Source organism: Pieris rapae, chromosome 1 (assembly GCF_905147795.1).
Source record: "Pieris rapae chromosome 1, ilPieRapa1.1, whole genome shotgun sequence".
In the NCBI taxonomy this organism is placed as follows: Eukaryota; Metazoa; Arthropoda; class Insecta; order Lepidoptera; family Pieridae; genus Pieris; species Pieris rapae.
In genome coordinates this window covers 3,610,436-3,629,340 of record NC_059509.1, presented here as the reverse complement: position 1 = coordinate 3,629,340, position 18,905 = coordinate 3,610,436, and the positions used below count along the sequence as shown (strand labels likewise).

At 32.3% G+C, this 18,905-nt stretch overlaps 1 protein-coding gene and 2 non-coding genes across 3 annotated transcripts; all 3 read left to right on the top strand.

Annotated features, from left to right (window-relative positions):
* The first annotated feature begins 256 nt into the window (after positions 1–256).
* On the top strand, positions 257–328 carry Trnap-ugg. The gene has a single exon. It is a non-coding gene; the product is annotated as a tRNA-Pro (tRNA).
* A 3,794-nt stretch (positions 329–4,122) lies between these two features.
* Positions 4,123–4,194, top strand: Trnap-ugg. Its single transcript has one exon. It is a non-coding gene; the product is annotated as a tRNA-Pro (tRNA).
* An 11,306-nt stretch (positions 4,195–15,500) lies between these two features.
* Positions 15,501–18,033, top strand: LOC110994887 (mid1-interacting protein 1A). The gene is made up of 2 exons (XM_022261799.2): positions 15,501–15,713; positions 17,413–18,033. Exons 1-2 carry the CDS (start codon positions 15,670–15,672, stop codon positions 17,873–17,875), a joined length of 507 nt encoding a protein of 168 aa, XP_022117491.1. The 5' UTR covers positions 15,501–15,669; the 3' UTR covers positions 17,876–18,033.
* The last annotated feature ends 872 nt before the right edge of the window (positions 18,034–18,905 follow it).

Below are 18,905 nucleotides of genomic sequence, written 5' to 3'. Positions count from 1 at the left end.
TGAAAGAGCTATATCAAAATTGCATAGCAAATCATTTTAACTTCATTTGTTTCACATTTTTAACGTCCTCAATATCTACCGTGAAATGAATGTTTTGATGACGCTCCTCACTCATGTACTTTCACACGTACGCAACACTTGTGTTTTATTTTAAACTCTATTCAGTAGTGGTAGAGTAGTATTTTCTTAAACTTAAAAAAACTAGTTTCTGTTAATCAGACTAAGCTGAGGTTGTTTTAAGGCTTGCATATCAATTGGCTCGTTGGTCTAGGGGTATGATTCTCGCTTTGGGTGCGAGAGGTCCCGGGTTCAAATCCCGGACGAGCCCTCTTTTTATGAAAAGTGTAAGCCAGCAATAACCTAAAATGCGGATTTTTAAGAAGATATAACTAATCAATTTTACCGGATATAAACCAAATTTTATGACGTATGTGGAAAAGAAAATCAATTTATCAACTTTATGAGAATATCTCTCATGAGTAAATAAATGTAGCGTATTTACATTATTTTGCGGAAATAAGCATAAATATCCTAATTTGCATACAAAATTTTCCGGAGAATAAGAATAAAATTGTATGCTAAATAAATTATTATCCCTCAAAAATCTTGACCACGAACGCTGAGAAGCACTTAAATAAAATAGTATTTTTATTTGTAGCAACAGAACAAAGTAAACTTATCCTATTTAGGAAAAATAAATTACTCTAAGTTTTTTTATCTGAACTAAGTTATCTATTTCTTAATTACTTTGCAAGTACTCTTCCGCAGGTGAACGCCACCTCCAAGAATCTCTAGGTATCTAGGTCTTGGGTGAGTTGCATCCAGCTCAAGCCAGAAATTTAAAAAACTAAGTTTTCCGACTGTGTATATAACTCATAGATATTAATTAACATACCAATTATAAATTATATATTATAATTTCCAAAAATCCATTCTTAATTCAATGAAATTTTAATTAATGCCTTTTTTAGTTCATATTTTATTGTATAACCTGTAGTCTCAGACTCATATATATGTTCTTACAACTTGATATCTTGCCAAGTATATTTCAAAATTGAATCATTCAATATAGATAAATAAGCCCTAATAAGCGTCGTGAAAGACATCGAGTGATCAGACTCCTCAAAGGAAATAATCTTACTGCATTGAAATATAAATAGCTTAAACAAATCATTAGCCTGTGAAGCCTTCGTCTCCTATCAATCGTTATTTACCAAAGGAATTTTTTCGCTAAAGAAAACTTAACTTTGAAGGACTATTTATAAAAGCTTTAGTGTTGTATTATGATATAAGAATGCGATATAATTAAAAAAATCGTAAAATCTAGTAAGTAAGATTTGATTGTTTGCTCAATGCAAGCAAGCAAAAAGCTAAAAAAATAATAGAAATAATTTGAAGAATTAATTCTGCATTAGAACCCTACGTTATTCCAGTTGAACATAGAAATAACAATAGTGTTAATAAAATAAACAATACTCAATGTTTTAAAAAGACAAATAAAGATTGCAAAATCGCGAAAACTGCGGAAACTATGCACAATAGGCCAAAGTTATGTACTACAGTTTTATAGTCGGCAATATTTAAAAAAAATCTGCATTTAAAAGTCTATTAAGCAAGATAAGCTTGAGGCTATAGATCGTTATGCTACATCTGTGCCAACTATATTCAATTAACATAATTTTATTACCATCCATCAAAAACTCTCCTCTCGTTCAGACCATGTGTAAGGACTAAAGCGAGGAGGGCTATATAACTTATATAACATATCAAGACGATGCGATCCTAGAACGATAATTCGAAACGTATCGTATCCTAATATGCATCTATGGTATTGTAACGGTATACACGTATGTAAAGAGATAAATCTCGTTATTAAAGCTTTGAACTGTATATATTATAAACGGTTTTTGATTGAAAAATAATTCCTGTGTAAACTGAAAAGTTGTGTATATTAAAATATTTGTATGCTTAATTTCTATCCATACAAATAACAATATGACTCCTGACGAACTGTATTACTGCATAAAAATGTACAGGTCAATAACCCACAAATATAATTTGCTAGTGAAATATTCTTAGGCGCATTTATTTTACTTCCTTTGACCTTATGATTAGAAAAAAATTGCGTGCATGCTACGTAACTTTATTCACAAGATTTGACGGAACATTGCATCTTAACTACCTCAAATGATTATTTTTGCTATCGGGTTCTTGGACGCGACGAATGTGTGATGTGTCTTCGATTGATTTGTTTTGTATATTAATTACCCTTCTGATAGCGAATAATAGATATTTGTATCGATACCAATTTGGTTTTAAACTCAAATTGATTACGTTACGTTAAATGTTAACGTTAGTTACGGTTATTTTAATTTATGTCGAATTAATATATAATCTAAGTCGTGTCAAATAAAGTAAAAGTGAGAGTTTTATTTTTTTATAGAACAGAGGGCAAACGGGCAGGAGGCTCACCTGATGTTAACTGATACCGTCGCCCATGGACACTCTCAATGCCAGAGGGCTCGCGAGGACGTTGCCGGCCTTTTAAGAATTAGTACGCTTTTTTCTTGAAGGACCCTAAGTCGAATTGGTTCGGAAATACTTCAGTGAGCAGCTGGTTCCACAAAGTGATGGTGCGCGGCAAATCCAAATCATCTAATCTGTAATCATTTTAATATTTAATGTAAGTATAATGTTTGTATATACACTTAGAGTCTTCAAAGACTTTTCAGTTGTAATGACCCACAAAACAGGGATCTGTAAAATTAACAGCCAGAGACGAGCATCGGACATCTCAATGTTTTAGCATTATACTTTACATTTCGAGGGAAATCATTTTAAAGCCAGTAATTATACGGATTCAACGAATTATTCGGCCATAAGTAAACAAATGGAATGCCCTATTTACAATCGTAAATTTCTCGAGCGGACTTTGTGTTGCTTTTGAACTGTTTTTATACCCTCTCAACTCGTGGGGAGCCACTCTGTTATGCCTCAGTTAAAATATCGCTTGAATATTTAGATTTAACTATAGTTAACGCTTGATACATTAATGTAAAAATGTCACTAACACTCGAATAGTTAGCCATTAGATATTACCTAAATGATAATCTTTCTTCCGGTGATACGCCTGACACACGTAGATTTTTAAGACTGCTACCTCTTTGTTTGCGATATTTCCCGAAGTAAGTATGTAGAAAGAGAATCCTACCGGTTGCAACCTTTGGTCTTCAGGTTCAGACTCAACCACTAGGCTTACACTTGTACCTTAATTATAAAGTTAATGTCCAAAGTATAAGTCGGGAATTTACATTTAATAGTAAGTTTAGTCTCTCAAAGAGTCCGTAGGTAAATGGCGGCAGCTAACGAACAAAGCTTCTGAGAGCTAAGAAATGGCGGAATTAAAATGACATAAATGAACTACCGCTTCTCGAAACTGGAAGCTTTATTTGCCTTTATTTAAGATATCATTAAATATTTTTAATGAGCAATAAGAACGTCAACTACACTGGATCCTGAAAATAATTGTATTAGCCGCAACTTCTCACCAAAGACCATATATATTTTTTGTTAGCCAATAAAATACTGAAAAACTTTATTTAAGATATTATACATAGTTAAAAATAAAGAGCACTAGAATTCCGTTTGTCCGTGGGCAGCTAGTCTCATGTTGACATGTTAACGGTACTTCACATAATAATTTCTACATAACACTTTTATTTTATATTTATTAATATTTTCCGTTCGATATAGGATAGCTTGAAAGTTGTTAAGTTTGTAACTGAATGTATGAAATTTTAATCGTAAAATTTTGTTTTTGTTAATTTGGTTAAAGTTGAAGGGCCTCTGTAGGAGAAAAAGATGGAGATGGTTTGCGTTATGTATGATGTAGTGTGGTCAGAGTTAATTTACACAAAGTCTACGTATACCTTTTATCTATCTCGATGGTCTATTGTCACGTAGTGATAGCTATAACAATTTGCTATGTATTTAAACATTATTATGAGTTAAACTTCATATTATGTGTCTTTTATATTTGATTTATTTAAAATTTCAAAATAAGTAACTGTCCATACATATGTGTTTCTATAAATATGATATTATTTCTCCGACCAGTCATATGGCTCGTTGGTCTAGGGGTATGATTCTCGCTTTGGGTGCGAGAGGTCCCGGGTTCAAATCCCGGACGAGCCCGCTTATTTTTTTTTACATTATACATAAACTGACGGTAATTTGAGATAATTAATCATTGAAATCCAAGTTAATATTTTTTCGCACAATATTTTACGAATGTTTAACAAAAGCGTAATTATCATTGACTTCGGGAAAGTCCAGATGAAAGTGAGGGCTTAGAAGCCTTGAATGAAGTCATCTTGATTGATGGACCCTTCTAGATTTATTATGTTAATTCTCTTTGCCCGATCTCTAATGAATTCAATGAACAACCGAAAAAATGCTTAGCAAATCATTTATAGTGTCAGCTGGAGGCTTTCGCGTCGTTAATTATTCAAATATTTTATCAATATTTTTCACAACGCTCGAATTGTTGCTTTGTCCAAATTTTCTTGTGAGATAAGTACTTGTTTATTTTATACTTCAATAATTTATCCATTTGTACTACAACGGTTATTACAAAGCTTACATCAAGAAACACTTAAAAATAAAAATAAACAAATTTTTCCTTTAATAGGCAAACACAGTTAAAACGTATAAATTATTACCATCAGTATGTTTCAGTATGTATCAGTAAAATCTGTATACATAATAATTTAATGCAAAATTTTGGAAAATATATTTTATCATTTTGTATATATCCAAATGCTGTGTAAATAATGTTATAAATTAGCTTCGTTCGTAAATGTATATATTCGCCAAGGCTGTACAATAATAAGCATTTTATTGACATTTATGTTACAATAACAATTTGTCGTCTAGTATGGAAAATACTGATAGATTTTAATATCACCTGAGCTATAGGACGGAGCGCATCCTGCCTTCAAAAACTCAATAAGTGACATTATTAGCGGAACAGTGGCACTTGATTGAATCATCTCTGCCAACCCTCGTGGCGCCCACCTGACAATTACCTCCTCCTTTAAAATTAACCCTTGCCCGATAGAGATAAGTTTATTTTGAGCCGACCGAGTGCCATTCTAAGTGCTTCTTTTGTCGACATTCCGCTTTCACCAATTAACCGTGGCTGGGCTCAAAAATTAAGTTAAATACGACGCTGTGTTTGCTTATTGCCAATCGACGATGTAACTTGATAAATTAAAACTCTGTCGAGGGTATTTATTGGACGTTTTATTTTCTTGTCTAAAGAAATCAATATCGCCCATATTTGCGGATAATGCAGCGTTCGAAGGCTGTATTGATAACGACCAATGCAGGTAAGATTGGCTTTCTAGACTGGCTTTTTTTACACAACTTACAAATTAAAGTATGAGTGGTTCTATATTTTTTTTTACAAACATGTATACCTATATTATTTCTTCAATTAATACATAGGCTCGCAAGTAGCACAATTTTACAATATAAATTTTACATGAACTGCCAGTTCTTTCAATAAATACGTACGATAAAATTACAAGAACCTCCAATCTCGTTAATCCCCAAAATTATCTTGCAAGATACTTAAGGATCTGCATCCTTCATACATTAAATGAAACATCATAACAAAAACAGCCTCAACAAGCAATAATAAAAAATAGTACTAATTGTAATAACAAAACCCAATATTAATTAATAGTATACGTCCAAACCCATCTCATAGCAATATATTGGTATGTAGAACTTACAAGGAACAACTTACCAAAACTTAACATGTACGTTCTAAGTTGTAAAACTTAAGCTGAGCTCAGCAAACTTGGCTTACCAACAGTAAGTAGAGACATATTTTACACCGGCTCAACTACCTGCGCCTAAAACAATCAAACATCTACTTAAAGCTTGCGCAAACATGTTATAACGGCGCTTAGATTTAACTAAATACCAAGTTAGGCTTAACTAAGATAAGTATACACATGTGTTAACGTAACGTGCGGCTTCCACGGCTACTTTATGTGTTTTAACGTAACAAACTATGTATATTATATTTGAGTTAACAACAACGGAAAACGTTTTCAATTACTATTTAATACATACAAGCAAATAATAAACTACGGCAATTCAAATGGATCGACGACACAGACATACATTAGATTCTTGTATTATTTTAAAATATCGTGTGCTTCATATAGTTTTGAATATAGTTTTTTAAAAACCTGAATTCTGAAGTTAAAATTATCATCTTAAGTCGGACTCTTGATTTCTTTAGGTCTTGATAGTGGTGGTAGTGGTTTTTAAGGAATAAAATGTTAATATCTACAGCTAAGTTTTTTGTTATTTGCCTCATCACGAAAACAATTATTGTCTTTTGAGTTATAACTCTTTGTTAACATTTTCTTTAATTATATAATAATAAGAAAAATATAACATTTGAAAGAAATTGATATGTTAAATTGATAAATTACAATATCGTATAGATTGAAAAAGAGATATTTCAACAAAATACTGCTTTTAGTTATTAGTTTTTTTTAGTAATCACTTCAGCTAAAATATCAATGCCAGTAGAAAGATAAGTTTTAGTCATAATTCGTTCCATATATCAGGGCATTTGTTTCATCACATTTTTAAAATACCAAAAATATTCAAGTGGGATTCAGATACCTTTTTACATTGAGTTAACCACAGTTCTGCTTATATAAAATGGTGCAGAAATTAATACAACATTAAACAGCAATCTAGAGATTCGCATAAATAAGTTTACACAGCACCGGGTGGTGTCACCCCATCCCCGCAATTTATTTAAGAATGTTATGTAAATTTGAACACAAGTCTTTGATCGTCCGTATCGAAAGTCCGAGCAAAAAAGCTCTAGCGGGGCGAAGAAAAAGCGTGAGGAGCTTAAGAAAAATAATGATTTAATCTTACTTTTCGCTGTCGCGCATATAAAGGACGGGCGGGGGGCCGCGGGGCGAGAATCGTTTTTAATCTTTGCTTTGTAAAGGTGATTATGAGGGATTATAGGTTTGGAAGTATGGCAGAAATTTCGTGGCTGAAGAGGCGGGCGGTTCGGTTCATTTATACAATATTTTTACCCCCCCCCAGGTGGGGTTGCGGTCGCCCCCCACACCGATACTTCTAAACTTTTCCTTATTCTCTAAGTGTTCAAAGGAGAGCTTTAATTCGTTCAGTTTTATTCCACTTCCCTTGGATGAGCTGTGGTATTCTTTGGGAAGACTTAAAAATATATTTAATTTAGGAATTATTTTATATATGCATGTAATGTATATAACATAACACAAAATATAAGAGGGGAAGGTAGTGAAGGCTCGCTCTACAGCTCTGGTTAAATAAGTAATAAATAAGCCAAGATATAAAAATATATTTAAAAAAGGCATTTGATTTGTTATCTTCCATGTAATCTTGCAATAGCAAAAACTACGTTTTAAAAATAATAAGCACATGTATAATATGGTTGCTGAAGATTACTACTTCAAAAAATCGCAGTATTACAAATTAAATGGAGTACAAAATAAAAATAAATAAATTAACAATTTTATTACAATTCAAAACAGTATTAATAATTAAAAAGAAAATTATACAAATTTAAAAAATTTGGTATCTGCTTGCTAATATAAACAACATATGGATTAAAAATAGTATTTTGAATCCTTAAAGAACTACTCAAACATACCTGTTTATCCCACAACAGAAGTATTATTCTTTATAAGAAATTCTATGTACTCTTTAGTATGTGAAAACTAATTAATTGTTGAAAGACTACTTTATTTGTTACGTTTCATTACCACAATTTGATCTCATGACGGTTGTTGTCATTTGAAATATCCGCACAGTTGGAAAATACGTTTTATATAAATTAAAATAAATTTTCTAGTAAATGCAACATTTTCACATGTAGTTAGCACGAAACGGACTTAATTATACTTGATCTCCGTGGGGTGGAGGGGGTGTCATCTCAATCGCAAATCGGCCATCTTGCGCCTCGGGATCGCCCCCCTTGCCCGTCCATTATACTTTTTAAGCTCCAATCTCGTTCATTTAAACGGTTGGCTTTAGATGGCAATCGCATTTTTCCACTGCAGGTCACGTCTCACTGTCTCCCGGTACCGGGGCTTAAATCAACAAAAGAAAATAATAAGATTCCTTCAAATTAAAAGTGTAATATCTTCGCGGGTTGTGGTAATCCCGAGCATTCTTCATTAGGCGGAGGAGGCCCTTAAGAGTTTTTCTTTATTCATAACTTGGATTAAGAGGAATGCAAATGAACCGTCGCGTTCACTTAGCTGTGTCAACAATGTCGCCTGTTTCGCTGTATCTATAGAATTGTATTTATAAAGATTCGTAATCTCCTTTAATAATATTAATTCCATTCAACGATTTATGATTGGTATAAGAAAAAACGTTACGTTCAATACGAACCTTCTAGAATTGCTGATTTACTATTATCATTACAGCAAGACTTCTACTATCCTGGAGGAACATTTATTTTATATTATATATATTTTATATATACTAAATGGCATTGGTGTTTTGGGTGAGTTGATAAGCCAAACAAAAAAACATTTTTGTATATCAACCGAGAAGGATAATGAGGCAAGGAAGGCTATTTAATATCATCTTCTAATACTAGAGGAGTTATGTAGTTATAAATTGAAAGTTTGTTTAATTATTTTTTTCATTTGTGTCAATATACAAGCCTCCGTCTGGTTACATTGAAGTTTCATACATTTTCGGATATTAACTATGTGTCAGGAAATATATAAACATCGCCGAGTCGGGATTTTCCACTTAAAAACGTTGGTTTTGGCATTAAAATGGAAAATGAAATTCTGAAGTCAAATCAATTTTAAACGAATCAATTTTATTATTAGTGATAACGATAATCACCTTAAACGCGATAGAAATCATGATCAATAAATATTTTTTAACAGCGAAGATATATAATAAGTAGAATAACTATTACTTAATCAGGTTTAAAGATACTAATTATAATATGAAGGATACTAGAACATATGTCTTATTAACATACCAAAGTTAGAACATTAACATAGCTAGTGGCATTAACGACCTGCTCCGGCTTCGCTAAGCTAGTTAGGTTAAGTACTAAGCTAAGACTTAGCTCCTGGATTGCAGATCATGAAAATACATAACATTTTAAAATTAGAACAAGAATTTTCCGAAGATGATTTTTTACGCGCCATATGAAACGAACATAATAATCATAATTTTATTTATTACAAAAACAGGTTACACAACAAAAACGAATCGAAGGCTTATTTTGAATTGAGAAATGTATTTCAGGACCCTATAATTTCCCAGTTGTATGTATTGCGAAACAATATCGAGACTAAATTATAATACTTATGAATATCCCAAATCTAAAAAGTTGGTTACCAGTTTTAGTACCAAAAGTTTACAAAAAATCGGATTTAATTCGACTAAACAGCTTCAAACACTAATCACACGATTGTGAGCTCGCGCGGCACCCACTTTGAACAGAAAACTCCAAATATTCATCTAGGATATGTCCAACACGATCCTTTGATATCTTTAGGTTCTTAGCTACGAGTATCAAAATCAACTTCACTTTTCGATTATTCAAAATTACATAATACTAAAATTACAAATACACTGTTTTTATGTTTTCTTCCGTAACAGCCTCTTTGGGGTGTCTTAAACGATTAAGAGTGACATTTTAAATTTGGAATGAATATTTCCAGTTTCATCACCACTGAAATCAGGTAAGATCAAGATGGAAGGCAGAAGGCCGCGCGCTTACCCGCTGGTGTGGCCAAGTCACGACTCTCCCCGTAACAGCTAATAGAAGCTAAATTACCAATTCTTAAAAGGCCGGCAACGCACTCGGGAGCCCTATGGCATTGATGGGCAGCGGGGTCACTTAACATCAGGCGAGCTTCCAATTTGTACGCTGTTCTATTAAAAAACAATTTATATAGGCACAGAAACGATTCGATCAAAACGTTACCTGGAATTATACATACATTAATAACTCAATTATTAGCGCTGTCAAGTAATAAAGTATATAGATATTTTTATAACAAGAAACATTTAGTATTGAGCTGCCGGTTCGTTTATTTGTTCATCCTATCTCAATGTTTATATTCCTCGCTACTCTGGTAGCCGCTGTTAGTACTGTCTTAGTGATGGGGTTAAACTTTAAAATAAGTTTTTTTCTTATTTAGCAATTCAGAACCAATTTGAATCATTTAAATTAGTGAATTAGTGTAAGTGCACGTTAGTCTAAACAGTGGTGAGTGGAATAACTAGTACACAAGAACAGTCTCTTCCTAGAGTAATATAATTTAAGTAACACTTTCTAATATAACATTTTAAGCAAATTATTACATTACTTATTAGTCTTAAGATGGGCTATACCTACCTTGACCAGATGTCCCGTGTTGAACGGACGCAAAATTGTCCCGTTTTCAGAAACCACGCGACAATTCGAGCAGTGGAAATATATATATAAGTTAACATTTTGGATAACTATATTTTGTGATTCGTAACATTTAAGCCAACTAAGTAACTATTTCTAAAAAAATTACTTTAAAAAGTGGTTTTTTTTAATTGACTACTTTTTATTTGACCTAAATATAACGTGCTGTTTTGAGACAAATAATAAATGGTCTTTTTAGCTATATCGTACCCAATGTTTAATGTTATCTCAGTTTTAAGACATTTTATTTAAAAAAACAACTCAAGATAAGTTTCAATGTAGGTGATAAAATAGTGAATGTACCTAATGCTACATGTATGTGAAATACACAAGTCGTTATTTAAAAGTATCTATATATCATTAATATTAAATATTAACTACACATATTAAAATGGTAACTTCAAAGTTATAATTGATTTAGATAACGAATCCCTTAAATGCTGGCCACGGTCGCATCATCACACAGTTTCAAATGTTATATTGCCATATCGTTTGGTTTTTATAGTAAATATGAACTTTCAAAAGTAATGTAATAAAAAAAATACAGCAAGAACCAGGCTCCAGATCATCCTCCCGGACCCGTCCAACGTAAGTTATACAGTAGATAAATCACAGAATAATGTTTATTCTAAATAACATCGATAAACTGTGACGTCACTATTCCAACTCAACCGACTGTATTTTTATTCGGAATTTATATCTAGCAACGAATCCCACATTATTGTCTTGGAGCATTCGAGATGGGCATTAAAACCAAACCCCTTTTTCTTGAAGGCGATTTCATTTTAGCTGGGTTTAGAAAATTTAAGGCCAGTCTTATAAAAGCTTTGATTTTGCGGCAATTCGGAGAGCGAGCGGAATAATTAATTTATTCTGCCATTATTCTGGTTCGCCTTCAGATAATAATACAAAGATAAACTTTGTATTTCTTTTATTTATATTTTAATGTCTGGCTTTTGGTAAATGTGCGTGAAATGAATTCAATATCATAAGGTATATAATTTTTTTTATTTACTACAAAAATACATACATTATTACAGACTATGCCAATACGATAATGTCGAGAATCATTTAATAAAATTTATAATATTAAACACATAAAATACATAATATCGCTACTGTGAATTCACTCTGCGAACATACAAATATGTCGATAGTGTCGGAGATAGCATTCAGTAGGCATAACGTGTTTAAATGTATAATGTTTTACTGATCGGCTTGATTCATTCTACGCAGATGGCCTCTCTGCCTTTTTCAAACACTGGTGAGTGTTCTAAAGAATTGTTAGGGTTGATCCTTCCTACCCCATTTCAACACCTTACGAGCCGTTTGAATTTAAAATTTCATCAATATCACCTTGATGGTTGGAAGTCTTCCACAGTCCGTTTCGCTAGTAAATTTCTTTTGCGAACTAGTGAAGTGTGGAAATGACTCCCGGTGGCTTCCCTGAGAGACCTCCAACTATTCAAAATTCGAGTGACCTCTCCCTTGAAGGCCACACACTAAAAATGGGTCTCTTTGGGCTGCGACGACTGCCCTCTTTGGCGTCACGAGCCTCGTTTGGCGTGGCCGGAGAGCAGGCGGAAAAGAAGTCTCTTCTCCAACTTTGATTTTGTCTCCTTTGGAGTGGAGACTCTTGGATCGTTGGGTTTAATAAATTTATTATTATTTTATTTATGGTATGTTTTAATAAGTAATATGCCGTGCACATGCATTTTCCCAGTTTTTTAGTGTAATATTTTCTCTGTGCCAATTATATGCCTTATGAAGAAAAAAATATAAATAAATAAAAATGGCGTTTAATTTCCAATTATGACAAAAAATAATATATATATATATAGACGATATACTTTTACTTCTACTTATTAAGAGGGTGCTAAGCGTTACACAACTTCACGCTCTCGAATTTGTAAATCACCACGAGGCATGCATCATGTAGGTGATTGACTTGAAGGCACAGAAGAATTAGGGCTTTGAGTTTTGAAAACTTGTTTTGTAAATTAGTTAAAAGTGCACCTTCATTCACCTTCAACCAGACATCAAAAGCTAGTTTAACAACGTATGCGGGTGACATTTTAAGTATTTGTAAACAGAGACTGCTCATATAATGTTATTTACATTGACTAATGAAATTGATATATTTTTGCGTTTGCAGGCACTCGAGGAATCAAAGCGAGCGGTGGTCGCGCGCTGTTTGCATACTCGTTCATATCCAACCATGAAATCGCCTAAATATCCATTGGATACGATTTGGTGGAGAGGACTTTTGTATAGTTTGCTTTCTGCTTGAACTTCCCTTAATGTACTATAAAATAATATTAAAGTATATTTACTTTTTAGTGTATTTTATGAAACTGGATAAATAAACACGTGAAAATAAAATAAAGCGTATAAAATAAGCAGATGAAATAATAATTCATTCATTATTTCCAACCAAATACATCGATCATGACCCAACTCTGCATACGGAATTGCCAGTTGCCTGGCTACCATATGCTGATAAATCATATTCCGGCCACACAATGCGGAGAAGCGATGAGAACTTGAAGATATTAATCGTGGTTATTAACGTAGAATGGAAAAGATCTCGTGACAGTTCACCAACCAGATGGACCGATCCAGTGGAAACAGATTGTCCGCTCTGGATGTGTGCTTGCTGACCACCGCTCAGACTTTAGCTACCGACAGAAGGGAGACATCAGCATTTTTTGGTCTACCTATTCATCGTTTTTAGTTTGGACCGGCTATTTCGTCGCTTTATACATCCACCTGTTGTCTATGCTAAATTTCCTGCCGAAAATTCCTTAAATTAGTCGAAGTGCTTAGGTTTTGATCTTGAGCTACGGTTATTGTCATCCAGACGTTACGGTAGCTACAACAAAGTATAAATAATGTATTACAATAAACATCTAATTTTCGACAAGGCAGAAATGATTGTAAGTCCTATGAAAAGTACATTTTAAACTTCAAAACGATAATTGTTGATGTATCGAAAAGGTGCAAAGTTATCGACTTTTAAAATGTACTATGTCATATAAATTAATTTTAAAGGTTCTTATTCCATACTTTGTATCCCACAGCTTAATTTGATTAGCGAATAGCGACCGCAAGCCAGAGTGCTCACTCGTTGAGCGAACTGCAAACTTTACCTCAATACTACTGATATCGCTTAATTAATCTTCTATATTATTAATTATTGGAAACTAATCAAACGCAAATAGAATAATGTTGGAAATATTTACAGTTCATGTTATCGCATTTCGAATTAATATTATTGCTCGCACATCAATTATAGTAATAAGAAACTGAGTTGTCAAATTAAGTTTTATTTTTAATTTATTGAAATCATCACGCCTTTTTCTCAAGGGGGTAGGATGGACCACAGACGGACTACCACTTGCTACAGTCCGAACAAAACTCTTTCGCTTAATCTACTTTCATGACCAGGCATGCTCGTCGGTTATGGGTATTTTTACTTGTCCTTCTAGTAATACTCTGGATTTTGTCGACGACAAGGCCTATCCGTAATGACTTTTAGATATACCAAAGACAATTCATTTATGGAAGAATCACAACAGACTAAAATTACCAGTGACATCTTCCGACTGTTTGAGGTGACCAAAAATTATACGTCTTCGTTGGCTAAAACAGCGCCACCTAGTATTGATACATGCAACGACTATAATGAAGTATGGTAAGGTTCAATATGAAATCCTGACAGCAGTTATGGTTGTGGCGATGGCGCTTTACGTAATAAAAAATTAAATTCTATGTTTATTAGCTTCTCTCGTTGACAGATGGCGGTACTTGTCTAATTCTGTCAGCTAAAATCTATTTGTATAATACCTATGTATGTATTTACATAATAATTAATTATTACATTTATCAAACATGCTTAGCTTGATTGAGAAAATCAATTTAAACATTAAATATAAAATCAAAATGCGCGATTGTAATTTACCACTAACTATTAACTTTATCTTAATCATTTATAATAAGCAATTCTGAAACACATTAATGAAGTATTTATTATTTTACATAATAATTAAGGATAACATTTATTGCTTACAGTAAACAATATCTTTCTAACTAACCCCATACATAATTAGTTATTAGTCTGTGAAAGTGCGTGCGAGTTGTTTTATTAGTAACGTAAAAGGTTTTCAAAATTTTAAATTTGCGAACACAAATTCAGCCAAACATTATCTTAATTGTCATATCAATATCAATAAGACGATGTTTCTTCATATAAAACGCTAATAAATACCTTCAGTAAAAAATAATATATGTAACATAGATAAACAGGAATAATCGGTCAGAATTTTGAATACAATACAAATTAAATGTATTCTAAGGCCTTTCACCTTATTTACTTCGGGAAAGGTACCCATATACTTGTGTAATTTATACCAAATTTTAATTATGTATTTATGTACGTAGGTAGTTAACTAAAGGTAAAATAATATAAATTAGAATCATAACTTGTCTGTTTGTTTTTGCCAAGCATAAATATCTAAACTTACTACATATTATTAATATTAAGTAAGTTTAGATATTATATATATTGTAATTTATACAACAATAATATTCTACACGAAAAAATGCTACACAATTGAAAGTTAAACCATTTGCTAACTTCTAATAATCAATTTAAATGAACCGCGTTTTCAGGGCAAGTATTTAGCCAATCCAATAATCCCTGGATAGTTTTCAACCAATCAGGGATTCTTGATATGGTCTGATACAAGAAAGGAAACAGCGCCGAAAATATTATTGTTATTATTACGACTATTGTATTCAGATTACGAAGCAATGGGTCATAAACATTAAAAATAAGTCAATCTGAGTCTAATAAAAGTATATTGTATTTATATATATCAATAAAATGCGGCCAATTCGAGATGCTTAACATAGCGCGATAAAAAACTCTTTCGCACCGTTCCCGCATCGTATGATCGTGGCGTCATATAAAAACTCGAGACCGCTCCCCACTTCTAGCCAAACGTCAAATCGTTTATGACTGTGCGGTCGTTTGTGTCTCAAGAAATCAGTCTATCCGCGATATTTCGTAAGCTGGTGCTTAACTGTGAATAAAAATTAGAGCGTGTGTGTTCAGTGATATTTAAAACAAAGTTAAATAACACAAGATGTCTTTCAATACCGATATTTCATCAAAACTGGAAAACAGCAGGTAATGATTGATGGCTTTTTACTCTGACCCCGTCCCTTTTGGTTAGGGCCTCCGCGTGATGCAGTGAAGCGTCTGCAGTAATTACTAAGAATCTATATTATTAACTATCGACTGCAACTATCAAAAGATATATTTACTTTCAATGTATTGAACCAGAGATTTATGTCGAAACCCTATTCCTTTCACATTGACATAATAGCATCCTTTCAATGAATTGACGTAACGGTGCTAAATGCTGATTGGTGTCACAATAGTTAAACATTGTTAAAAACGTTAAAAATTGAAAAAAACGAGCATTATATTGCAATTTAGGTTAAGTTTAAAAATCTTCTGGGCGTGCGCAAAGCTATGACTCAATGAGAGCGGAATAAAGCCTTAGCAATTTGTACCTAACATTACATAATTATCATGGCTTTCATAACGCATAATATAATATATTATATTTAACTAACTAAGATATTTATGTAAATTTAATATAAACTCCACAAATTGCAGTTTGCATGTTTTAGACATTGTCACTATATAAAAAATTACATCTAACATAAGTGGAATGCCTTGAATACTGATATCATTAATATTCATCTCATTATGTATTTCGTTTGTATAGATAAAAATAAAGCCCTAATGTCAAGATTAACTTGAATTGTTGAAGGCAAGGTAATACTCATTTCAACAACTTGACTTTATAAATTCATTCAAAATTTGTATTGAATGCATAGGTTGTAAATGTAATATAAATTAATTAATGTGGTAAAATCTTAGGATTGTTCTGTTATTTACTTCATTTCGGTGATTGTCTGTATACTAGCTGATAATCTTGAGGTAGGTAAGTAGTAATCATAATATGATTAACAGTTAAATACTTATTTCTAAGATATTATCAACACATTGTTAACAGTTAACACCATTTCTGAGTTCTGACAATAGGAAGTTATATTCTATATTATAACCTAGATTTTTTTTATTAATATTATAATTTTCATTTATTTTCAATATGTTTTCAATTGCTTTTATTAAGTATTTTAAGTTTTAATGCTATAACTTTAATCGTAGTACTTGAGTATTTACTGCTCATTACATACCTAGTACTACATGTACTAGGTAAGCATATATAGCATATTAGTAAGAAGACATTTTATAATAATTTTAGTTTTAGTGAAAAACTATGGATACTTGAATTTTATAAGTATTGTTATTGCAATAATCATAATTAACACAGTTATAAATTATTCTTTTATATATTCCATTCATAAAACAAAGAGATATTATTGTTAATGACATGTAATTAACTAACAATTCATTATGTTTAACCCTATTGTGGAAGTTTACAATTAATGCCTTATGCATTAAAAGTACAAAATGTATAGTTATGTTAACAGATCAAGGTATTTCTGACTAACTTCTGTTACATGCCACAACAGACCATAGAAACAGAGTATATGAAGTAATCAATATTTTGATGCTTCTAATATTATTTGTAAGAAATTGAAACTTGTATGATTGCATATGCAGTCATACAATTTAAATTTACGTATATACCTTAACTAGGATAGTGCAATAGAATCATTATTTCACTATCCCTAAAAATATTAAAATAATTTAGATTGAATTATAAAAAAGTAGTAAACAATATCATGTACTTCACTGTACAGTTTTTTTCTCTTTGAAGCTTTCTTAAACTCATTTCCTCTTGTTACAGGAACAGCTTGCGAAAAATTGCCAGAAATGATAACACTGAGTTCTCTAAGGAAAGCATCCTCCATGACATGGAGAACTTCGTAAAAATGGTGAATACCATGGACGAAACAGTACTTGTGCCTAGTCGGTTGATGAACCTACCACAGGAGGGTGATGACGACCCATTTAGTCTCTTTTCCATGCTGAATGACTTGAAGACTGAGCTACTCTGGGCAGGAGCTGAACCTGAAGAGCAGAGTGAGCGGGGAAGGAGAGTGTCAGACATGAGCGACACTGACAGCGAAACATCAAGTGCTGCCGGCGACTCTGGCATTGAAGGAGAGGATGAAAGAGAGTCAGCTGCTCGCGCCGCTGAAGACTGTCGGCGCCATCTTAGAGGCCTGCGCCGCTGTCTTCGCACACTGACCGCCTCAGCTACACATCTAACGAGATCTTATCAAGAAGAAGTGGGAGCCCCGGTTTAAAAAATACAAATTTTCAACTTAATACCTGTGATGTAAACTTGTCCCGCACATGATGTACATATAGTATAAGCGGCCTCCTGTAAATATTGGCTAGTTGGGCTGGGTGTGTGTGGAATCTCAGTAAGTTATGTGGTTATTTAATAAAATTATTGTGAACAGCTTCTTAGTTTTATTTTCTATATTTGGTAGATACAAATAATTACTAAGTCAAGAAAATTTGATTAAAGTTTAGGATTTCTCAAGGTATATATTTACTATATACTAAAAACACAAGATAAATTTTTAAACTCTAGTATTTTAGTTTATCTCTAGGAATCCTTATAGATGCAACCTGAGATAAAAATACCATACAATCAGTTATTATCATAATATTATCTTTACTAGCAACATTACATAAGAGATGCATTGAAGCAAGGTTTATCTTATTTCATAGAAGAATTTATGAATACATAGTTTCAATACTGGTAGGATTTAAGTAAAATTATCACCACAATCCAATGACTAGATGTTGATCTAAGTATACTTAAAATATGATTTAAAAATGGCAATGTGTCAATAAATGGTATATTTCAAGGTACACTTAAGTATTACTTATAGTACCAATTTCATCATTCTTAGGAATTCTGCCTTGAATAATATGTAACCATGTAATAAAACATACTATAAACCTTGTAACGTCACAACCTAGGTACATTTTAAAAAGAAGTCTGCCTTCAGGACTTATATGAACCTTGCATAAACTATGTTTGAAAATAGATTGTTGACCCAAACAATTGCTTAATGTGGTTACAATTGTATTGGTGTTTATGTAGAAATGACTATATTACATTGTTTACATTACAATTTTTATACAATATTTACCAGAAAAATACTAAACAGCTAAAAGATAATGATTTGGTATAATTTATATGTTATTATATTCATATATAATAAAAACATAGATTGATGAATCAAATATTATGATTGCGTTCAGAAATTTAATTTGTAACAAAACTTAAGATTTATCAATCTACATAAAATATAAAAACTG